Source organism: Onychomys torridus, chromosome 17, assembly GCF_903995425.1.
Source record: "Onychomys torridus chromosome 17, mOncTor1.1, whole genome shotgun sequence".
NCBI classification, from domain to species: Eukaryota; Metazoa; Chordata; class Mammalia; order Rodentia; family Cricetidae; genus Onychomys; species Onychomys torridus.
Genome location: NC_050459.1, coordinates 7,674,383 through 7,699,792, shown reverse-complemented (window position 1 = coordinate 7,699,792; position 25,410 = coordinate 7,674,383). Strand labels below are relative to the sequence as shown.

Below are 25,410 nucleotides of genomic sequence, written 5' to 3'. Positions count from 1 at the left end.
GTTAGCAGAGGAGAGTCTGAAATCAACAGCTGCCCACAGGACTATGGGGTTTTGATGGGGGTTCCTGCTATGGGAGACTCTGGTTGCCTGGTCTGAGGCATAGCCATGGAGTTAGGGTTTTTTAATTTCCTGTCCAAGAAATGGTTTTAATGGTGCATCCCCCAGAGAGGGTATGTGCTCTGGGCCGCAGCTGAGGCAGAAATGACTTCATGAGAAAAGAAAGAACCAGTGTGCCTTAGCATCAGGGATTGGGGATCAAATGTTTGAGAGGTCTTTGAATTTCAGGGTAATTAGCTCCTTCCAACTCATTCCAGTTTGGGTGTTCCTCATTTTCATTACCACTGGCCTTATCTTAAGAACCTGACTTTTGAGCCCAGCAGCTTTCCTGCTGTAAGAATCAAGATGTTCCAGAGGCTGGTGTTCCCTGGGATCCCACTAATAGTGTCAATAGAAAATAAGAAGCCCAAGCTTGTCTCTCTACCCTTATGATTTTCAAGACAGCTGGAAACAGCCAGACATCTCTGATGACACTGTCTTCCTTTGTGCTGTGCTTATCTATGACAGCTGCTGAAGACCCCGGCCAACCTTTCCCTCAGTGGCTACTCTATTTCCCCAACCAGAGACTAATTTAAGGTCCATGTTCTTCACTGGATCCCATGGACTCATGAGAGCCCTCTTCTTTAATAATACCAGAAACTACATCACATTCATACCTAGGGCAGGCAGTTCCCAGGCCTGAGAGTCTTGTGTGCAGGATACCGCTGGTTCCTATTACCATGTTCAAGCAGGCTCCTGTGAAGAAATACCTTGGGACAGTCTGTGTAGTTTCAATAGAATAATAAATGGTAGAGCTTGAAGGAAAGCCTCTTAACTCGACAGAAGTGGTCTGTTGTAGGGTCATGGAATTCCATCAGGAAGACATCTGCAGAGCAGGAAGGCCATCTCTAGAGCAACCTCCCCTCGGGCTGGCTGGAGAGCTGTGACCCACATGATCTGCCAAGTCAACACAGAACTCTATGTCTTTTGGCCTTGATTGTCTCTTTCATTGGCCAGGGACTCTTCTCATGTGAAGTTTTTGGGTCTCCTCTCCAGGACTTGGTGACACTGGACTCTGTCTTGCCTCTTGAGTTAGAGGCAGCTGCATTTTCTGTTGCACTTACATGTGTTGCCACCTTATGGAGTGGGGAGATTGCTGTGGATATCGCTCTGTATAAATAAAATGCTGTTTGGCCAGTGGTCAGGCAGGAAGTATAGGCGGGACAAGAGAGAAGAGAATTCTGGGAAGTAGAGGCTGGAGCAGAGAGCCACTGCCAGCCGCCACCATGACTAGGAGGATGTAAGCCACAAGCCATGTGACAAAGTATAGATTAATAGAAATGGGTTAATTTAAGAAAGAAGAGCTAGATAACAAGAAGCCTGCCATGGCCATACAGTTTCTAAACAATGTATGTTTCTGTGTGTTTACTTGATTGGTTCTGAGAGTCTATGGGCCTGGCAGGTGAGAGAGATTTGTCATGACTGTGGGCCAGGCAGGAAAACTCTAACTACAGGGGATTGTGTAGCTGGGGTTTGTTTTCATTAGGAGGTGAGATGAGGGTGGAGAGATCCTTGATCCATCACAGGGAGAGACTTGGAGGGCTCTGGATACCTGGTGTCCTACTCTGTCCTGGATGCTGTAACCGAACAGCATAGGCTGGGTGATGTATACACACGAGAAGTGTACTACTCATGGTTCTGGAGTCCAAGGTGAAGGATGCAATTGAGTCTGTGCCTTCTGAGGATGTTGTGATGGAGGCACTGAGCCTGGATGCCTGCATCTGTACACTGTAGAAAGAACATGGAGCCTCCTTCTTTATAACATCACTAACTCCACTCGTGAGGGTAGGACCTTTATGGACTGGCCATCTCTCAAAGAGATTACCTCTACATACAGTCTTAGGTTTCAACTTTGAACTGGGGAGGGGGCAGGGCACTGATATTTAGACCATAGCGTGGGGTGTCACCTTTCTGAGAGAGCACTTACCTGCACTGTCTCTGTTGTAGAAAATGGGAGATGCCTGGGGTTGCATGCTCATCTCAGGCAAGCACCTTTAGGAGATCCCAGAGCCTCTGTACCTCCATGGGTGGCAACTCTTCCTCATCCATTCAGGACACGGTTTGCAACCCCATTGTCATCACCTCTGTCTAGGAAGATATCCCCCCTCTACAGTTTCCTGTTCATCAAAACTCCTATATAATAATTTAAGTACTAAATTAAGTATTAAACCCACCTGTCTTCAAAGATTTGGAATGGGACAGGCTTCTGTAAGTGCTAGAGTCTATACCCTGGAAACTATCCCTCAGTTGCCCACTTATCCATCAGTTTATTCAGCCATTAATGATGGAAAGATATCCACTGTTTGCTAAGGATCATCCTGGAGTCTAGGGAAGATGGGATTTCATAAGCCCTTTCAGTATTGAGGGGATGACAGAAATTATGATACCAGTGGACAGGTACTGTTGGGAAGGCATATGAAAACTTAGAATGTTCTCATCCTGGAATGTGCTGCATGCTGAGAAACATTCAGATTTTTGCCCACCCTTTAAAAAAATGATCCTTGTGTGCCAGTACAAATGTGATCTTAGAAAATTCTTCATGACTCCCTTAAGAAAAATAAATCAGTATTTTCTTTAGATTTTTATAGTACCCTAAATTTCACCTTCATCAAACTTGGTGATGCTACTTGAGACATGATTGTGTGTGGAGTGACCTTTATAGGGAGTGGACTTTGAAGCATTTCTCCTGTCCACTGCAATGGGACCTTCAAGGAGTTGGAAATGCATCTACCAGACAAGGAGATGCAGCACCAATGTCACATGTGCAGAAGAGAACTTCAGAAAGACATGCAGATTGAAATCAATATACCTGGTTTAGTTGTCACAGAGAGAATTTCAGAAAACCAATCAGGAAAGCAATGGGCGCTCTTTCTGTATTAAGGGCTGCTCAATTCGAGTACAGCAGCTCCCCAATGGTAGAAGCAGAAGCAGGCCTGGTGTTCTAGCCTCAGGACTCTTCAGAAGATAGTCTGGTCATAGCAAGACCATCTTACTGAACATGTTCATGGAAGCCCAGCTGTGGGGTCCTGCTGTGGGAGTCTGCTTCTCCAGGCACCACATGAGCTGCTCTGTCCCAGTGAAGGACAATGTGTCCCCAAAATAGGCTCAACGTCTTCTCAGCACACAGAAGGACCGATGCTCGGCATGACTACACATCGTGGACTTTCAGCTCCTTTGTGTCTTACATCTTAAAGATCAAAAACTCAAATTGAACTTGGTGTTAGTCTGTTTTTCTGTGGAGCTTTGGCCCTTCTTTAGAATATATCAACAATCTCATTCTCTTTCATTTCTTTAGACATTATGCACTAAATGGTAACATCAGAAGACATTCTCTTTCATTTCTTTAGACATTATGCACCAAATGGGAACATCAGGAGAATGTGAGGCTGCTAGCTGCCTTCTTTGAAGCATTCTGTATTCCCTGGGGCTTTGGAGCAAGACAAGGCAGTACACAAGCCCGGGGGTGGGGATGGGGGTGAGGTGGGGGATGGGGGTGCAATGGCTAAACTCAAAGGCAGTGAGAACATGGGGGGCATCCCCATTACACCTCAACAATGGGATGAATGCATTACTTATTCATCTTGAATTAGTTTTCTGTAAGAAACTCCTACCATTGAGATGTCCTGGTTCACTGCATAAAACCCAGATGACAGTCCTCTCGTGTTGGAGCACACACAAGTGACATTTAAGTATAAATATACTTCAAAAACCCTGGAGAATGATTTGAGAAATTAAAACAGATGACAGATGTATGATAGGCTTCTAATAAAACTCACCCTTTGAAAATATCATCTTTAAAGTTTACAACGCAGGCTGGATTTCAGAGAAATTTGTGGTAACCATCACAATGGAACCTCGCAGGGGTCTGAAGAACTTAGGCAAAGTGGCAGAAGTATAAAAGTGATTCTTTCCAGGCTGAATCTTGGCTCCCACAGTGCTCTGTCATCTGAGGAGATCATTGTCACACACAGGGACACCTTGCAGAGCAAGCCATTGTTCACTGCAGAATTTATGTGATAGTCATTGCTTATGAATAGGAGGGAAGAGAAAGAGAGAGGCGGAGGGGCTGGGTTGAGGCTTCTGAAATGTGAATTTCCCATTCTGCACTGCGCAGCCCTGTGTGTGCCCCTAGACACAGCTTGGAAGATGAAATAAGTTTACACTGAAATTTACCTGGAACACAGTTTTCATTTTCCTCCCTGGCCAATTTAAGAATGCTTTCAATGAGAACTGAAATCAAATCCATTAACTCCTTGTCAAAACTTACTGCTGAAAGTTGGTGGGTGACAATTCCATCTTGGTGTGTGGGAGGAGGATAATCTGGGCCACTGTGGGACATCTGTGTGTGTGTGTGTGTGTGTGTGTGTGTGTGTGTGTGTGTGTGTGTGTGTTCACGTGCATGTCGAGACTAGAGGTCAGCCTTTTGTGTTTCTTTGTGGTGCCCACTATTTTTCCCTTTCTTTTTGTTCATGACCTTTTACCTAGCTGGGTTGGCCTATGTGACCAGTGAGACCCAGGGACCTTCCAGTCTCTGTTTCCCCAGGACTTGGGTTTTAATCATATACTGTAACCACACTAAACTTCTTTTACACAAGTCCCGGGCACTTGAACACAAGTCCTCATGCTTCTGTGGTAAGCACATTACCTACTGATCCATTTCCCCAGCCCCCAGCCTTGGGGCTTGTATGGACATGAGACTTGAGTTTGGTACCCAGCTGGAGTCTGACAGCCTCTGAGTTCTGGCAGAACTCTAGCCATGATCCTGAGCTAGAAAATTTGTAATGTATTATTTTTGACCAAACAAAGTAATTAATATTTCTGTGTGGACTCCTTTCACCAATCTTGGCTTTTAATTGGTTATTACTTTTATTCAGTAGATTTATATAATCATAATTTTACTAAATCAGATACCACTACTTAAGAATAGTAATGAGGTATTTTTTTCCACTCTGGAAAATATGTTTTAAGTCATCTTAACTCAATATAAACATTTTGATAGTAGTTTTTAGAGGTCCCTCATAAATAACTTTAAAAAAAAGAAATAGAGTAGGTAGTGTTTGAACATAGCATCATAATTCTTACCAATTATATTGTTAAACATAAGGTTGCAGATCTAATAATATATCATAATTCATACCTTAGGGCCTGGTGGCAATTAAAATGCCATCTTTCTTTGCAACCACATGTAACTGAACATTGCTTTTGTGAAATAATGGTCAGGGCTTGATTATTCAGAACACTGTCTCTGTCGACTTACTTACGGCGTTACCCTCCTTCCAGAGCTCAACTGAGGACTTGCAAAGCACACAAAGTGCTGGACTTGATCTCAGTTATTACGGCTAGTAATTGTGGATATTATGGGGCTAGTGCTGGTGACTATTCCACCCCCTACCATGTGAGTTCCAGAGTCTCAATTACACACACAGCCATGAATGCAGAGGCCATTTCTCTCCATAGTCAAGAAACAGACAGCCAAGCACACATGGCCTCACATGCTTACAGAGGAGTTGGCAATTACCGTCTACAAGGGGTTGGCTTCTGGCCTCTGAAGGTCAACCAGTGGCCTCCAGAGAGACCAAATAGTTCATCCTTTGTGATACCCACTGTACTGCAGTGGTTGAGATCCTCAGGTGGTGCGGGTCTCTAGGCTCATGGACCCATCTTCATGTAAGGTCTCCCTACAATGGTCTTGTGACATAATGTCACACAGTTGTGTGTCTGAAAAAAGTCACTTATACTAAAGGCTTTACAGCTATACTCAAGTAAGAAGTTGACAATGTCAGGAAGTCATGTCATAGTGCCATGCTGGAACGGTAGAGACGAAAGGTGATATTTCTTTAAAACTCGTAACTGTGATTTTGGTGCCAATGTAAGAGTGACCTTCTGGGTGTCTGTCAGTGCCACTGAGCCTCTGAGTGTTCTCCAAGTTTACAGACTGCAGCTGAGACCTTAGCATGACAGCAGGAGGAAGTGGACCTTTGAGGGGTGACAAGGTCATGAGAACAGAGACAGTGACCCTGTGACAGACACCCCAGCAGCCTCGTTCCCTCTCTCCCTTTTCTCTACCACATGAACATATGTCAAGACGAGGGCAAGCTGCAAGCCAGCTACTGCCCCTCACCAGACACCAGTTCTCAAGGGAGCCCAGAGCTTGGTCTTTCTGGTAAACATCAAGAGCTCTGAGAAAAGGTGTTTTCTAGTCCATTTCCTTAGGGTAACTTTCTGGACAGCCCAAACCAGACAGTTCATTTTAGTAATAGATACCACATCCACACAGTCTGAACGCTGTACACAGGAGCAGTGCTGGTAGTTGATGGTGTGCTCTGTGTGGGGAACCATTCAAGCTTCCGATTCAACCCAGATTATCAAGAGTTTACAATATATCAGGACTGGTGGAGGCCAAAGAAGTCTAGTCAGTAAGGAACAAGCTCATCCCTAGCCTGTGGGCTGGATTCAGAGAGATAGAAGTGAAGAAATGATAGGGGGCTGGCTGGATCTGGTCAGGGGCAAACTGAGCACCTCCTTGACTTTTGGAGGGCAATGTGGATGAGCCATGATATTTCATTCTGCCTGTTCTGGTGTCCTGGAGGGGCTGTGGTCCCCAGGTGAGCTAATTCTTAGATGCAATATGTGATCTCTCCTGGAGCATTCCTTTCAAGTGCCAAGCCACCAATCCAGAACTCTCATCCCAATGACCCCCTTTATTGCAGGGCCAGCTGTATCCAGAGCCCCGACAGGTCTCCTGGTGGTCAGTTCTGGGTTGCTTTTAGTGCCTTGCTTGCTGTGGCTCTGCTCTGTGGCTCACTCCTAGATTTTTTTTTTTTTTAAAAAAAACACTGTGTACTCCCTTTGTTTGAGCTGGTGTCTTCAGAAGCTTGCAAATGGCTATAGAGACCAGAACATGAAAGAAGTTTGGATCAAGGTGAACCATTGCTCCTACAAAGCTGACCAAGAGACAGGAATTCCCAGAAGACAGCGCTGACCACAAATGACTGAAACAATAGGACACGGTTGCACCCTTTTATTGGCACAGTAGCTCTGTAACGGCTGAAATGAATGAAGTGGTCCAAGTGGCGGGAGATGGTAGCAGGTGGCTGGTGGAGCCACTGCTTGGAACTCACTGACAGTGGGCAGAAAGACATGGAGAAGGAAGGCCATCACACGCACACACAGCAGCGGGTGGGGCGCACAGCGAGGGAATCATGCAGTGTTCCCAGGGAGGGCAGGACTCTTTGCTCCATCCCATGAGGTTCAGCCTGCTTAACGTTACTGCTGAAAGTCTTGTGTCACCAGCTAGGAACCTGAAGCCATATGTTTTGAACCATAAACATCCCGTCATCTATGTCGAGCTGAGGAGTTGGGTGGGAATGAAGCTTAACTGACAAACACCAAAGCCACATGTATCCAAGGGAAATGCTGGGTGCGGGAAAGGGCAGAAGAACATGAAATATAAATTCTAGTTCTCAACCTGCATTCCTGCAAGGGTCCGCTAAAGCCAAGGCAACACATAGTCCCCATGCCTTGAGGGGCTTTGGGTTAAAAATAAGTATGTGGAATTTAAAAAAAAATCCCTAAAAAATGATGTTTTAAAATCTGCATTTTGAAGAAAGGGAACACACCAGTTGCATAAAGTTATAAAATACAGTAATAAACATGTAAAACAATCATCGGGTTTGTAATTCTAATGACACACAAACATCTATAAAGAAATGAATCATACATCCTATGTGCTGCACCGTATGAATGCCACTGATGGGATAGTGGCTAGTGTGGATTGTACTAGAAACAGCTGCCTGGAGGACCTCTTCCCACTGCTCTGCCTTCCTACCTCATCTGCATGCCTCCTCAGCTCTCTAGCTATCTGGGAGCAGTGTGGCCCTAAAATTCAGTGTGCTACCAAGAAATGGAGAAGGAACCCACAACCACACACACACACACACACACACACACACACACACACACACACACACATACACACAGGAGGTCTTGGGTAGTTATCATTAGTGTCCTGTGCTTTTGTGGAGATGCCTGGAGAGGAGGCCTCAGGCATCAGAGGGCAGCCTCTTGCCCTGTTCCTGCAGTCACTAGATAGCTCAGTCATGTGGGCACAGTCTAGGTTGTCAGATGCTGCTGTCCCAGAGTTGGGAAGGCAGCCTGGTGCAGGAGCCCCCCTCGGGCTTCTTTAGGAGCGTGGGCTTCTTGCACGGTGGCGGTGGAGGGGCACGGGGCTCCGGGTGCTGCAGGGCATCCTGCCAGCCCTCTCTGGCCTCGCAGAGCTTCCTCCTCCAGTCCAGCAGCTCTTGCAGAGCTACGCTTTCATTCTCAGAGAGCCTCAGCTGATGGATGACCTGCAGCAGAGGAGAAGAAGCAAGGTTGCTGCAGATGTGGTGACTGAGCAGAGAAGGGGGCGGGATCTATGATAGCAGTGCCAGGGGGTGAAGGGCAAGGCTGGGGTGCAAAGAGCCAGTGGCTTCCAAACCTCCAGCAGCAAGACCACCAGAAATAGTATGGCTCCAGGGGGCCAGAAATAGTCAGGAGGTCTACAGAACAATTCTCATGTACTACACCTCCCAACGGTACAAGAAGCAGCAAAATCAACCTGCCCTGCATTCCCTGAGTTCCCAAACACTCCCATGCCAGCTTGTATTTTCTCATGAATTTTTCTCTGAATTTATTTCTAGAAAAAAGACTTTTCAAGCTTTACCCCTCTGCAGGAGCTCCTCACCCGTCTGCACGCACAGTGGACAGGCACACAGGACTATCAGGGTAACATGCCCCACCTCACCCATATACTTTAGCCCAAGGTCAGACCCGCCTACTCAGAACAGCTGTTAGAGCTGGGCCATGCTGATATTGAAACAGTTCCCAAACATGGACGTAATAAGAGAAAGGCACTCACACGCCGCTTGCTGGAAGAAGGCTAGCTGTGACTGGGAACACACTTGCCACCTGCTGTGGTGTCTAGCCACATTATCTGTGTTTGGACAATGAAGTGGAGACTCTTGTCTAGGTAGTGGGTGCTCTCTCAGATGGTGAACCCTCTAACACAGGCACACCCCCTGCGTGTGCAGGACAGTCCCTGATAGGCAATGGCATTAGCTGCTTCCACGTGGTTTACAATGGTTCCTGAAAACTGCCCCAGCTCCAGCCTGGGGACAATGGGGAGAAAGGCTGTCTTGCTGGGGGCACCTCTTTTCTGCCAATAGCTGGAAATCTATTAGGCAGATCATTATGGGCACCATGCACTGGCTATTCTAACATGAAAAAAAAATTCTTAAAAAGAATGAGATACTAGAAGCCAGAGAGAGAGTGTTGGGGACAGCTGGGAGAAAACTTGAGCATGGTTCACCCCATCCCAGGCCCCAAAGGCTGTGTACCACTTCCATCTTATCATGACCTCCAGTTAAACTGGAGAGCAGAATCCAGAAGGACATGCAATGTGACTCTGACACATAGAATGTTGTCTAGAAAGACTGGCCTTGGCAGCAGTCCTTACCCAATCCTGATCCCACACCTGAGGGGGCTATGCACCCATGCAAGGTGATCATGAAGGTCAGATCCTATTCAGAGTCCTTATTAGCAAAAGGGATTTCCTAAATGAGCAGATCTCACATAGGAAGTGATAATCAAGGTGGCTGTAGCAACTCAGTGTGGACACCTCTGGGTTCCTGGACTCCTTGGACCTGTCTCATCCCTATCACACTATCAACACATCTGGAGAAAAGGTCTCCAAAGCAGGAGGGACCCTTAGTATTTTTGTAGATCTCCAGGATGACCTGTACAGAGCATAATTCTACAGATGATGTCTGTGGAAGGCAGACTATTTCTACCCGCCATGGAAAGAACCAAGAAAGTGGGACTTTGGGGGAATGCACAGAGTTTATTCAGCTAACAAATGTTATGGAGGGCTAACCTGTGCAGGCAACTTTCTGTGAACCAGGCTCCTCCTATGAGTTCTAAAGAGTTGGTGCTTTGTGGATGAGGACATGGAGACATGTCACTCAGAAAAGGCAGCTTCAGAGCCTGTGTGTTCTAAGCTGTGACTTTGTCCAGCTTGTTCAGCTGAACAACAATGCTGTCCAGACTCTCAGTGAAGGGGGAGTTAGGGTCTCCTGTTCTAGACTTGTCTCCTTTGGCTAAGTGTGAGACACCAATGTGACTCTTCACAAGTGCATTTTATTGCTCAGCTCCCCTCCACTAGTATGGGAGTCCACTGAGGCCATTCTCCTGTGCAGATTCTGTACATGTGCAGATTCCTCACGTGAGTTCCTTGGCTCACATTCAGCATGTAGCATCGAGGAGGGACAGTCACTTTTCTTTAGGAGTGTGGTCACTGCTATGCTTCCCCACCATCCCTAGTGGATGATCTCAAGCCCATTCAAGCACGTGGGTAGCTCTTAACTAGACTGAATGGGTTAGGACAGACAGACAAACAAACACATAAATGAATGAAGAAAACATGTAAGAGAAGGACACATAGTTAGAGGGAGATGTGATGGGGGATTCTGGATTCTCAGGGGAGTGGAAGGAGGGGATTGAGAGGCAGATATGATCAAGATACACTGTATACATGTGTGTATGAAAATTTCAAAGAATAAATAAAAATAAGATTAAAAAAAAAAACTAAAGGAAAAAACACACTTATATTCCAAGGTACTAGAATGAGAGGAGATACTTACTCCCTAACAGAAATACAGGAAGCCTGAGAGCAAGGAAACATGGATAGTGTTATTGAGAGTCAACCCAATGGAGAGACAGCCTTCAGAACTCAGAACGAAATAAAGATGTCACACAAACACAAATGTCCTCAGAGATCTTGTCTTAACAGAAACACAAAAGGAAGCTTTTTTTTTTTTGTATATAGGAAGAAAGTGATTTCAGATAGGACAAAAAGTAAAATTGAAGGCTTGGGAAGACTGGAATTAGCCAGCCTACAGGTAAACATCCATTAGGCACTCGGACTGTCTCCTAGACTGCAAGTCACAACACACGGGTCTGCCAACAGTAACTGCACAAGCCCGAGGGATGAAGGAAAGGTTAAAGCCTTAGTTCTGGAAATGCCAGGAAAGCAATAGAAGCAATAAAATACGCTAGAATGTAATGAGTCAAGCATGCATAGCTCACCCTCTAGTCAAACCAGGAAGGCGGTGGTTCTCAGCCTTCCCAATGCTGCGACCCTTTAATACAGTTCGTCATGCTGTGCTGACCCCCAGCCATAGAATTATCTCCTTGCTACCTCGTAGCTGTAATTTTACTACTGTTATGAATCGTAATGCAAAATCTGATATGCAGGATATCTGATATGGGATCCTTAGAGGGGTCACAACCACAGGTTGAGAACCCCTGCAAAGGACAGGAAACAGTGTTTAAGCTAGGAACTACAACAAAAGAAAGCAAGTAACAAATGCTCAGTTTATCTATGAGAAAGCCAGGTAAAGCAAGGTTGTGACGGAGACATGTTCCTAACAAAGCATCAAATTCAAAACCCCAACAAAAGGACCCTCGTCTCCACTCAGCAGATGGCATCAGGCTCCCTAGTGTCTGTGCCTCTTTCTCTCTGTGCCAGGCACAGACATGCGTCTACATTTCCACTAAAGCGTGAGTTCCTTTCAGCATTATCCATGACAACCCAAAAGTGGTCAGATGTTAAACCCCCATTAAACCTCCGAAAGGACCAGCTTTGAAGTCGGCACCACACACCAAAGCACACAGGTGCCTGTCTTCCAGCGACTCTCGGTAGCCGCCAATACCAATGAGACATGGTGATAGGAGGGAAGTTGACAGAGAGTGTCCCAAATCTCCAGCTTGAGTCATGGTGTCTTTTTTTTGTTTTTGTTTTTTAAGTGTGTGTGTGTGTGTGTGTGTGTGTGTGTGTGTGTGTGTGTGTGTGTAGCTTATAGAGCAACCTCGGACATTGCTTCTCAGACACCATCTCCTTTGTTTTTTAAGGCAGAGTCTCTCATTGGTCAGGAGCTTGCTCAGCAGGCTAGGCAACCCCACATTTGCATCTGTCTTTCCACTGCTGGGATTACAAGAAGGTGCCATTTATACCAGTTTTCATTTGTGTGTTTGTTTTTAATGTGGGTTCTTGTGTTGAACTCAGTCCCTTATGTCTACACAATAATCACTTCACTGACTAAGCAACATCCCCAGTCTTTGCTCTTTTTTGGGGGGGAGGGGAGAAGTTCTCTCTTTTGAAAGCTTTGCTGCATTTACTAAAAATATTCAAATTCCCAAGTACATTATAAAACGTGAAGCTTATGCACATAAGCCATTAGCAAGACCTTCCTTAATGAGGGTGTCGATGGTTTGAATACTGAGGAGAGTCCAGAGGAACATTATCTTGAAGTCAACAGGCTTTCAGTGGTTCCCCAAGAAGTGAAAATCTGACTGATACTTTCAACAATCAGCTGGCGCTCAGAATAAAGCCTTTCTTTGGAGAATACCACAGAACATTCCTTAGATTCTATTCTGGAGATTAGTAGCGATTGAGAGAAATTTATTAGACATAAAAGGAGAGCTGGCAGAATTGCATAAAAGGGATTCCAGAGTGCCAGCATTATTGTTCTTCATCAAAAAATAAGCTTGGTCCCAGGTATGTCTAAACAGCAGTTAGGCATTCTGCAACACCTTTGACACAGAGGGATTTCAAGATTATGATCTTCAGAGGCTTGACCCCAAAGGAAATCACTCTGGGGCTCATAAGATTTAATCTGCTTCATTTAGATCTATTAAATTTATTAGATTGCAAAACCCACATATCATGGTCTCATAGGTGATAAAAGGGCTTTGGAGTCTCAGAATAACAAGCTAGGGCTGTTCTGTCCAGGAGAGCATAAATAAGAAGCATTTTGAGTACCACCCAGTGTCATAGAAATACCTACACCAGTGTCTGTTCACCTTTGCAATCTTGCGTTCTACTGGTAACAAAAAACACACATCAATTCTCTTATTGCCATTTAATATTTTCCAGATAAACTGAATGTGATCATTAAAAGGAAAAGCTGATTTTGGTAACAAAAGTATCATTTTGCTTCTGAAATCAAATCATTTCTTTTTAAAGAGAGGGGACAAAACAACCACAGGAGGTCAGGGTGCTGCCATACCTGAGCAGGGTCAGCTGGCTTCACATGAAGTGTGATTCACCCATTTATAAGACAGAAGTCCCCCTTCCCCTACTTCCCCTCCAGAAAGTCGCACAGAACTGTCATTAGCATTTATAGGTTGGAGGTAGCCCTCACACCACGGCATAAGAGCACCACCTCTTTTCTAAACCTTTGGAGCACTCGGGCCAGTCCTGGGCACCATAAACATAACACATGCCCTGATGTAAGGAAATGCCATGGATGCCTTACCATGATACCCACAACACAGACAGAACAGCTAAGCAAGGGAGATCTGTTTACCAGAACTCAGGTTTTAACCATGTGCCTTGGTTAAAAGGTACCTTGGTAGAAGGTTTGCAGAGAGTCTGATCAGCTGAGCAACTAGGAAAGGGAACTAACACAGAAGTAGTTTTCCTGGGGGCGTGGGGAGGACTCTAAGTCTGTGTACATATGTTGTCGTGGTGATCCTGGACTCCACTTTTTACAGGCATCGTGAAGCCATGGCAGATGTAGAGTTGGTATCGAGGGGCAGCATGGCCTGAAGAACTGCCCTCTAGAGAGCAGAGAATGGGCTGGGTGTTGCATCTAGCCCTGGAGCTTGGTCACAGTATAGCTCACCATCATTTAAGCAGTAAGAACTGGGTGAAGGGTGGGTGAGCGGCATGCACAGGTGACGTGTGAAAATGGGCATAGAGTGGCTGTGGAGTCTTGACACTGCTAGCTAGCTCCAGGACTTGATAAGAGTTCCCTAGAGTCCTGAAAGAATCTTGATGTCCAAATCAAATAACATCCAAGGAAAGGACTTCTCCCAACAAATGGCCCTAGGAAATGGACCAGAGCTCCTCCTGGGTTATGAAAGAGAAACGCTCCAGATATGGAGCCATGCTGGAGTCACAATGTAAGTATGAGTTAGGTGAGGTCATTTATGACAGTCTCAAATGTGACTTTCAACCAAGGAAAGCTGGTACAGGCAGAGAGTGAAAGGGTGAGAGCCGTTTTCCTGTTTTAATTTTAGGCATCAGATAAAAATACTATAAGCGTTATGAGCAACTGAAGCAACTCTTTTAACATATTTGATTCCTCTTTTATGTGTTTGAGTATTTGGTCTACATGTATGTCTGTGCACCACCTGCATGCCTGCTGCCTGCCTTGGTCAGAATGTCATGGAACTGGAGTTGCAGGTAGTTGTGAGCTACCAAGTGAATGTTGGGAACTGAACCTGGGTCCTATGCAAGAGCACCAAGGGCTCTGACCAGTCAAGCTGAGCTTTCTCTCCAGCCCCCTTGAATAACTCTTAAACACAGTGGTTCTGGAACAGGGATTGCATGCTCAGGAATCCTCGTGGTAAAATGTTTGCATATGTTTCGTGATTTTTTTTTTTAAGGAATGCAATCATGCTTTGCATTGTTTGAACACGTTCTTCTGTGGATTTTTTTGTCATCTTTCTACTTTATTTAAAGGAAAATCAATACAAGTAATCTATATGGTCTTGCAGAGTAGAGAGCTGGAAGGAGCCAATACATTCTGTTTCTCCTCCAGGTGAATCTCAGAGACAGTTGAGAGGCAGGTCGGCTCGAAGGCTGCCCTGTACCACACAGACAAAGCAGCTGTGGAGGTCGTGTGCCATGGCAGGAATGACCAAGCTGATAGAAACTGTGCATGTTTCTGTCAACCCCTCCACGGTCCTGGTTTCCACAGTCACTGGGCTAGACACATTCTCTACCTGAGTGTCACGAATCTTCAGTTTTCGGTAGGCTTTTATGCTACCTGATCTGTAAATTTGTTTAGTTCATAGCTGAAAAATGAGACAAGTGGATAGAGATTTTATGTAGCACTGTGCGTTCCTGTAGCTAGCACTACTATAAGCTACTTGTAAGATGTTAAAGGTTGAGGAGGAATGTTGATCAGTTCAGTGTGCATCTGGTATGGCTTGACCAGACCATGGCATCCTTTAGAGTCCAAGACTAGCAAGTAATTTCTAATCACATTCAGCTTCCAGTGCATGGACTTAGAGTATCAGTGGAATGACCATGAATGCCAGAAGTGGGTTCAAGAGAAGGGAGGTATCCTATCATGATAAATCTCACTCGTGGGTTCATTTTTAAGAAAATGACAAAAAATCTTGTCCTCGTCCATCTCCATCTTCTCTATGGGAGACAGTAGAGGTCTATAGTGTCAAGCAGTACCAGGCTCACCTTGTCACATTTAAAGCATTCTTATTCTGGGATTGCTTCTCATGGCCCACAGACTCAGGTGAGACTCTTTCATATAAAGGAAGGCCCTGGGAACTTACTTAAAATGTGCTGCTGGGAAGCCCCAGGGATGTGGGTGGCCTTCCAGCCCCAGCTCGCTGTGTACTCAATCATGCCCACCCGGATGAGTTTGAATAGCCAGTGGGTGGGGTCCTGGAGTGAGGGGGCACTGAGAGACCTGCTGCTGGCAAAGAATCAGGAGACTTCAGCCACATGGATATAGTACGGCTCTTGGTTTGAATGCCTTCACAAACCAAATTCTTTGGTAGAAGATCCGATAAGATACCTGAAAACTGTTCTGTGATTTTCAGATTTAACATTCCAGAGATCCAAAGACTTTGACAGCTCTTCTAATGTAGTTGTGAGAGGATCACATGTCATAGTGCATAGAGAGCCACAGAAATCAGATCCATCAGATCCAAGAGGCTTATTTCACAACAAGCAGTATGAGCAGAGCCACCAGGAGACAGCTTTTGTGGCCAGCACCCTCCTGTGAGGTGGCACCACCTGACTCCACCCAGGTTCATCCACAGCAACACTAAATCCTGTGCTCTGTTCCTAAGGAGAGCTCCCATAGGGAGGACATGAAGCCATGTGCGCTCAGAGATCTCTGTCTCTACAAGCCCCTGATACACCACGGAGATATGGAGACAGCCAAGGTGCAAAGCCACTAACCAGCTCCTGAGGCTGCTTTTCCTCCAGTAAAGTCCCTTCCTCACAAGGTCTGCAACAGGAAGATCCATTGACAGAACCAATGATCCTTATTAAAGAATTGTGCAGCCTAGAGTACACAGCTGGGGAGAAAAGCCATGGTTTCACTATGTTTTCAGAGAGGCTGGATGATTCCATGTTCAGAATTGAGATAGTGGCATAGTTCCTGCTCCCCTTGCTCATACTGCAGAGTCTCCCATGTTGCCCCACAAGTAGGAAATAATGGACTAGAAATTAAGACAGAACTTGCTACAGTGATATGAAGATGAGGTTCATGCTTATTTTTTCTTTTAAAATATTTATCTAATTTTATGTGTATGTGTGCGTTTGCATAAGTTTATGTGTACCATGTTCATGCAAGAGCCCAAGGAGACAGAAAATGGGTGTCAGATCACCTGGAACTGCAGTTACAGAGTGTGAGCCGACCCATGGGTACTGGGAACTGAAATCAGGTCCTCCACAAGAGTAACAAATACACTTAACCATGGAGCCACCTCTTCAGCCCGTGTTCTTTCTCATGAGTGAGGCTTACAGTGACACCAGTGGTTAGAAAAACAGTGAACCTGAGCCTAGGTGGAAGTGCACAGGGTCTGCAGGCCTCAGGAGGCCTCTGTATCCGTTTCCTCACCTTCCAACAGCTTCCTGCCGTGCTATTAACTGAGCTCTACAGGGTGAACTACTAGTTAGATTGCTTACGTCTCCCAGACTTCTGATGGATGTGCACTCCTTTGGACAAAGCTAATTATTCCCAGTGAGTAACTGATGCCCTGGATTTTACCTTGAGTCTTTCATTTCAAGGATAAATATAATCTTTGTAAATAATTCAGATGTGAAGCCATATTGCTGCTCATTTATCTCAGAATTGGTTTTTCTATTGACTATTTACCTAAAGGTGAAAGAGGCCTGTGCTGACATTTATGGAAATTGAAAGAGGGGCCGTGCCCTGGGTGTCCGAACGCTAAAGATTAGTGTTTAAGATCGGATGCAAATCTTATATCTACTCACTGCTATCAAGACACTGGAAGAAAGAAAGTCAGGAAACAAAACGTGAGAAGTAGACTATAAAATCAGGTATGCTTAAGTGAATCTTCAAGATGTGATCTAAAACAGGTGAGACCAGAAACAAAGACCGAGTTTGTTCTCTTGTTACTTCCTGTTGGGTTCTGGGATGGAATCTCACACTTGCCATCCTGTCTTGCAGTCTGGCTGCCTGGGAAAGGCTATGGAGCTCAAGCTAGTCTCCAACACACCATCTTCTTTCCCCAGTCTCCCAAGTAGTTGAGGCTGTAAGTAGGAGCTGCCATTCCCCATTGGAAAGCTTGTGGTTATTGGAGTGTGTCTGTCTCTACTTCTTAAAGTATAAAACAAAACAGACAGACAAACAAAACAAAAAAAAAAAGATGTCTCTTAAAGTAGAAATAGTGTTTGTGATTTGGTCTGAACGAAGTTGGTCCCTCCTAATTCAGGAAAAGTTGCCTGTGCGTCAATCCAGTGACATTTACATTTGGGATTTAGTTCCTTTGTGGCCTCGGGTTTAAACACGGGGAGATATTGCCTGTAGGGAACAGTGAGGTTTTACTGACACCAAGCCTGGCTGTTTCTAGACCTTAGGAGTAGTTCCTCCTTCTACTTCTGGATGAGGTGATTTCCTAAAAAAGCAAGAACTAGTCTTACTGGTAATAATTAGCATTATAAAAAAACACCTGCTGTGATTTCAATAGACATTTGTTTGTGTTTATTGCTGATTTTCTGCTATCAAGTTATAAATTTAAAAAAAAAAAAAAAAAAAAAAAAGCCTGAGAGTTTCTTGATGCCAATTGAAAGTGATGAAACCTGGGACAGAGAATAGAGGTTAGTGTCAACACTACTTGTCCCACAAGTGTGAGGACCCAAGCTTCAATCCCAAGAACCCACTTAAAAGCTGGAGAGGTGTGGCGGGCAGCCTCTATACCCAGCTATTGGGAGGCAGAGACAAGGAATCCCCGAGACAAGCTGGCTGGTTAGACAAGCCGGCTGGTGAGCTCTGGGATCAACTGAGACTCTGACTCAGTACATAAGGTGGAGAGCTGTAGCAAGCTTCCTTGTTGGACTGCCGTCTTTGGGCTGCCAACCCACAAATAATGACATGGAGGCTTATTATTAATTATGTGAGCTCCGCCTATAGCTTAGGCTTCTTCCTAACTGGCTCTTGTAACTTGAACTAACCCATTTCTATTAATCTACATTTTACCACTTGGGTTTTCACCTTCCTTTATTCTGTAAGTTCGACTCCCTCCACGTCTCATTGGTGTCTCCCCTAACCTCAATTATCTCCTCCTACTTCCTTTCTCTGCCTGGAAGGCCTGCCCACACCTCCTTCCTAGCTATTGGTCATTCAGTTCTTTATTAAACCAGTCATAGCAATGCATTTTCACACAGTGGACAAATACTCCACAACATAGAGTCATTGAGGAAAACCCCTGCCATTGTCAACTTTTATGATCCACCTCATACATGCATGCAATGCATACATATCCACACATACATGTTTACCTACACATGGGGACATGCAAACACACACACACACACACACACACACACACACGTTCACCTACACATGGGAACATGCATACACACACACACACACACACGTTCACCTACACATGGGAACATGCATACACACGTGTGTTTACCTACACATGGGAACATGCATACACACACACATGTTCACCTACACATGGGAACATGCATACACACACATGTTCACCTACACATGGGAACATGCATACACACACATGTTCACCTACACATGGGAACGTGCATACACACACATGTTCACCTACACATGGGAACATGGGAACATGCATACACACACATGTTCACCTACACATGGGAACATGCATATACACACATGTTCACCTACACATGGGAACATGCATACACACGTGTGTTTACCTACACATGGGAACATGCATACACACACACGTTCACCTACACATGGGAACATGCATACACACACACATGTTCACCTACACATGGGAACATGCATACACACACATGTTCACCTACACATGGGAACATGCATACACACGTGTGTTTACCTACACATGGGAACATGCACACACACACACACACACACACACACACACACACACACACAGAAAGTGATGAAACAAATACCTATGATGGATGGCACAGACCTAGCGACTATGTACAGCAATGGCTTGTTACTGTTAAATGACTTAGACCCAGGGAACTACTGGTCAAGTTTAAAATCTGTTAGACTGGAAACACACAAAATAGCAAAAGTATGTTAAAATCCCCTTTCCCACATTTTCTCGGAATGGTAAGAGAGTTGTTACACGTCAAAGGGAGCCTGACTGAGGAGAGTTAATCCACATCTCCCCTCCAAGCCTGGCGTGTTCACAATCCTCCACAGCACTGCCCTCCTTCTCCTGCCTAAAACATTAGGTAGGCCTCTGAGCTGGAGCTTTTCAGAAGGTACCAGAAATTTTGGATGTGCGGATTCTTGTCTTGTCCTCCTCTTTTCTCATATTTCAGTTCAGACACAGAGATGTTTCTATTCCCTGCGATGGTGCCTGTTTGCACAGAAAACAACACCCACTGCCTGATGAAATTCCTGCATCCTGGGCTTGTCTCCATGTGCCAGGTCCCCATTATTATTCTAGGGGAAAAGCTGGTTAAATATTGTTAGCACCTTTCACAGGCTCAGGAATTCATCCTTAGATGCTAAAGCCACTCCGCTGTAAGTATAAAGTGAGAATGTGAATTCAGATACACAGGATTTAGTCGATCTTCCCAGGCTCTAGTGGCATTGTCTTCTAAGAGGCTTCCCTGTCCAGATGATTCAAGTCTTTGTGAAAATGGAGGGAGCTGTAGTTTATTCTGTAAGAATAACTAGTTTAAGAATAAACTCAGAAGTCTGTATTCTTCTGCAAGAATGGACTTAAAAGCACTCTGCATGACCTATCTCCCTCCAGATGCCTCATGAAAACACAACAGTGTAAACACACGTAAATTTGATGAGTCAATGTGTGTGGAGGAAGCACATGGAGAGATCTCAAGGTAGCATATCATTCAACAATAATTTATCAGGGCTAGAGAGACACCTTAGTAGTTTAAGAGTACATACAACTCTTAGAGAGAACCCGATTCGGTTTCCAGCAACTGTGCCAGGGAGTCAACAACCATCTACAACTTCATCTCAGAGACAAAGGACAGGAGCCTAAGCCTCCTTCTCCGCACCTGATGCATTAGCTGGTATATCTTCACTTGCAGTTTTCAAGGCATGGCTGACCAGAGTTGAGGAAAGTTGACACACCATGCAGTCATTACAGCATTTTTACAGTTAGCCTCCTTCTCCTCTCCAGGCCTACATTATTACTGTGGGAATTCCAGCTTTCTGTAATAAGGAAGCAGGCAATCATGTCTCCTCAGCTGCCAGGCACCTGCAGCCCTGGCTCTCCTCCTCCGGATGCTCCTCCCATCGGCAGCAGACATCAGTCTTCCCAGCTGGTCCATGCTCGATACAGCTTCCTGGGTGCCCTGACTCTCAGGCTCCACTCGGTCCACACGTACCCTCCACAGTGGTCCTGGCCTCCTCTGATCCAGTTCAACTCCCTTTCTCTCTGTTGATAGTGCCTTTACAAAATGCTGCTTAATGCATTGTTCTCTCTGCTAGACTGGACTTTCAGGGAGCAAGGGTATGCATTCTACAGATCAAGGTATTCAGTAGACCAGGCCTGTGACCAGCACATTGGAGCCTCTGTGGACACTTGATGGCAAATGGGTGAATGAACAAATAAATCTCTCAATATACAATTTTAGCTAATCCACAATAGAATAAACACACACACACACACACACACACACACACACACACACACACACACACAAACATGTGCCTTAAGTTGCATAATATAACACACATAAATGCATTATGTAGTTACATGATTATGATCAGTAGTAAAAATACTGTATAAGGAATCTTCTGGAACCCTTCACACCATGTGACTTTTTGATTCCACCCCTTCCAGAGCTGGTAACACAGAGTGTGAGTTTCCTATTTCCTAACTTTACTGGTGTATTTTTAACATGGGCCTAAAGAAAAAATATTTAATAAAGCTATGGAATATTACATCAATTTATTTGCCTTAATTCTTCTAGGACTGCCACTGGTTGACAATTAAATTGAGCTGGCAATTTATTGAGTGCTGGTGTGTGCTTTCAATACAAAAGTAATTAAAATGCATTTGGTCCTCAACAGTACCAGGCTGTTCGAACACGCACACACACACACACACACACACACACGTGCATACATACACACACACACACACAGGCACACACACACAGGCACACATGTGCATACATACACACACACAGGCACACACACACACAGGCACACATGTGCATACATACACACACACGTGCATACACACATACACACACACACACACACACACAAGCACACATGTGCACATTTATGAAGGAACAAAAATCTGGCTGCATGAAGAGATCTGCATGACAGGCTCAGAACCACAGCACTGCAGAGGTGACCGCCCGGTTGCTTGGAAGGGCACTCAATGAGGCCATGTAAAGAATGGAGACACTTGAAGACAGCTCGGGAAGCTCACAGTAAGCACAGGAGACATTTCTGGCAGTGTTTTTAGCACTGCCCCCAGAAGCCAGCGCAAGCATGGCCTCACACTGAAAACACAGGGAGCGACTCTTTCTGATCCACAAAATGAGAATTATCTCCGCTCACATGGATCTAAGCTCAAAGCCGGAGCAGAAAGCAGACCCAAAGAGGGTCTGGACATGAAAAACCCAACACCGACACCCTCTCCAGGATTGCAAATCAACTAGAAGGAAATGCCAAAACATCCATCAGCAGAGTCAGGAAAGTAAACAAGCATGCAAATTACAGAGGGGAAGGAACATTCAGAAGATCGAAACAAAGAAAATCCTGGACCTGATTTAAAAAGGATACTGCAGAATGCGCTTCGAGCCAACAGGAAATGATGCCGGAGATGATGCCGGAGCATCCCCAGCATCAGTAATGCAGGGTGGCCTTGGGGGTGGTCAGCTCTGCCAAGATGCTAGCTAGCCCTCTCCAGCACACTGTGTTCCTTTTTGTTTGATGGTACTGATTGGTTTTGGTCAACTCACTGGGAGCCACAACCATCCAGGAAGAAGGAACCTGGACTAAGGAACTGCATCCCTTAGACTGACCTGGAGGCAAGTGTGTGGATCATTTTCTTGATTCACGATTGATGTGAGAGGGAGGCCACACCTGGGCTGGTGGTCCTGGACTGTATAAGGAAGCAGGCTGAGCAAGCCATGGGGAGCCAGCCATAAGCAGCATCCCCACATGGTCTGCTCTGCTTCAGTTTTTGTCTTGAGTTCCTGCTCTGATTTCCCTCAATGATTAGACTGATGGGGATGCATAAGCCAAAGAAACCCTTTGTTCCCCAAGTTATTTATGGTGACGGTGCATTTATGACAACAAAAAGCAAACTGAGATGATGATTTTTGAAAGCAAAGTGACAAGACTGCCCATGAAGTTTCTACGCACGCAGCTCAACGGGGGACAACCATGAAGTATAATGGTCAGATTTGGAGTGAGGAGGGGCTGATGTGATTGGCCCCAGTGGACTAAAATTTGGTACATGTATACTACAATCAGCAAGGCAACCACAAACACACTTACAAGGTTATACAGGTAAGAAACCAGGAGGTCAATGGAAACAGGGGTTAAAGGTATTTCAAATCATCTAAGAGAAGCCACCACAGGGAAGCAACAAAATGAGACAAAATAAAACCGAACAGCACAGACAAACCAAAAACACACAACAAAATGGGTTCTCCTAGTCAGCCCTGTCAGTAACGACAGGAGGTGTGTATGGTCTGTCAGAAAACTGTCAGGCTGTAGAAAAACAAATAAGACCCTCAACAATGCCATGGGCGACAACTCCGTGTTAAACAGAGGAGCACATATACTGAATTGTGAGATGGGCGTTTTACGGGCGGGGGAAAGTGTTAAAAGTTGTGATTGTAGTCTCACAGCCCCAATAATTCTCCTTTAAGGCTGTGACTTGTGTAGACCAGGGATTGGGTCTTGTTGAAGTTGTTTAGAAGATTCACAAGAGGAAAAGCTACACCTTCCAGTCAAGAATGGGAAGAGTAAAGGAGTGGCTGGCACAGTTCCAGACAAGGGGACCTCACAAGAAGGAAGGGTCCTGGGTGAAAAGGAAAGGGACATTGGGGACATTGTGCTGACCCCTCATGGCCCAAACCAGACTAGTACTGGAGGCAGAACGAGGAAAACAAAGGCAGAAAAGACCCTGCGGCGGTTAGGGCTGCCGTGATTAGGGCTGTAGTGGTTAGGGCTGGGCTGTGAGCTTTCCGCTCAACCACAGGCAGAAAATGAGCAAAAAGACAGAGCCAGACTCTCTTGGTGGCTGATCTGATAGCCATTTCCAGGAGATTCTGTCTAGTCACAGCAGAGTGTACTCCCTCTTCCAGAACACTAGGAAGTTTCACCAATCCAGGCCACACCCTGTGTGGAAGAACAAAGCCCAAGAAATCCAGGGAACGGGGATAATATAAAGTTCATTATCAGATCCAAACAGGATCAGCCAGAAATCAGTAACAGACCATTAACAGGAAGTCTCTGATCATTTGGAGAGTGTACAACATTGGTCAGGAGAATGTCTCAAGAGGAATTAGAGAATACTTTCAATTGAGCAAAAGTGTAAATAAAGTCTCTGAAAGTTAACACAGTGAAGCTTGGAGTGCTCAGAGGGAAATGGAGGACATTGTCTTTTATTAGGAATATCAAAAGCTGGTTAGCTGGTTTACACACACACACACACACACACACACACACACACACACACACACACACGAGAGAGAGAGAGAGAGAGAGAGAGAGAGAGAGAGAGAGAGAGACAGACAAACAGACAGACAGACAGACAGAGATGGAATGGTACCTATTCAACTGATACTCAATAGATAATCCATGGCTAGCCACTAGGCAATCCATTAATATTAACTGACCAGGAAAGAATACAAAATAAGCAAAGTGTTGGCCACAATGAAACTGAAAAGCAGCACTAGCCAGAATATGTAAAGAATTTCTTACATTTACATGATCAAGGAGGACAGAGGAAACAGGAAAAGAACAGACCTGGACACACAGTTCTGAGGGTCCATTGAAAACAATAACAACCAGGAAAATACAACTCAACTCAAGTCACACTGGTCATAGTGGCAAGAATAAAATCATTAAAGGAAGCATCTACTGCTGTGCATGGTTGATTGATAAATAAAACACTGCTTGTCCAGTAGCCAGGCAGGAAGTATGGCAGGATTAGCAGAGAGGAGAATTGAGAGAACAGGAAGGTGGAGAGGAGGAGACGCCAGCCTGCTGTCCAGGGAGCATTATGTAAAGGCAGAAGGTAAATCCACGGAACACGTGGTGACATATAGATTAACAGAAGTGGGCTGAGTATAAGAGTAAGAGCTAGACAATGGTAGGCCTGAGCTAATGGCTGAACAGTTTAAATAATATAAGTATCGGTGTGTTTATTTTATAAGTGGGCTATGGGACTGCTGGGGTTTGGCGGGACCTGGAGAGAAAAATTCTCGCTACAATCTACCAGTGGAGAACACTTTTAGGGGTGAAAATACAGGTTTGAGCATTTCAGGAAGTAAGTTAGCAATGACAGCCACAGTTAGGAGCACCGATGCACAGAACTTCAGCCCTCCTTTTCCTGGGACCCCCTTTAGTAAGAATGAGAAGCGTAACCCAGGTATGCAAACTAGCATAGTTGGCAACAGTGAAAACATGGGATGTTGTTTTTTATAGTTTTCCATAACAAGTTGTCAAATTGTGGACATGATCTCAGCAATTTCATGACTATCTTTACTTAAAAGCTGGATTTGAGAGAAAGCCAAAGTGGAACAGACTGGCTCACACCTAAAACGTGGTAGCTTCTGGCCACTGAACATCACCATTTCTCTGCATCTTTGGTAAGCTGAGGGCCAAGGCACAGTGTACACCAGATGAGGACAGAGGTGAGGACCAGTGCGACTTTCCACCTTGGGATCCCAGGTGGCCAGGTAGTGAGACTGCCCTTAGGGCAGGGACGGAGCTGTGTCTCTAGACCCTTCCTGTCCTCTTTAGTTTGTTTTCTCTGAGGTTGCTGGGGAAAGCTAAAAGTCATGTTGGGTTGGTCAAT

At 45.1% G+C, this 25,410-nt stretch overlaps 1 protein-coding gene across 4 annotated transcripts in view; it reads right to left on the bottom strand.

Moving 5' to 3' along the window:
* Positions 1–7,102: 7,102 nt before the first annotated feature.
* Myo16 (myosin XVI) overlaps positions 7,103–25,410 on the bottom strand; it is a 473,339-nt gene continuing 455,031 nt past the window's right edge. For all 4 annotated transcript variants that reach the window (XM_036166675.1, XM_036166674.1, XM_036166671.1 and 1 more), the window contains one exon: positions 7,103–8,444. In XM_036166675.1, coding sequence (XP_036022568.1) covers positions 8,217–8,444 — 228 coding nt within the window. In that variant the 3' untranslated portion in view covers positions 7,103–8,216. The remainder of the gene's footprint in view (positions 8,445–25,410) is intronic.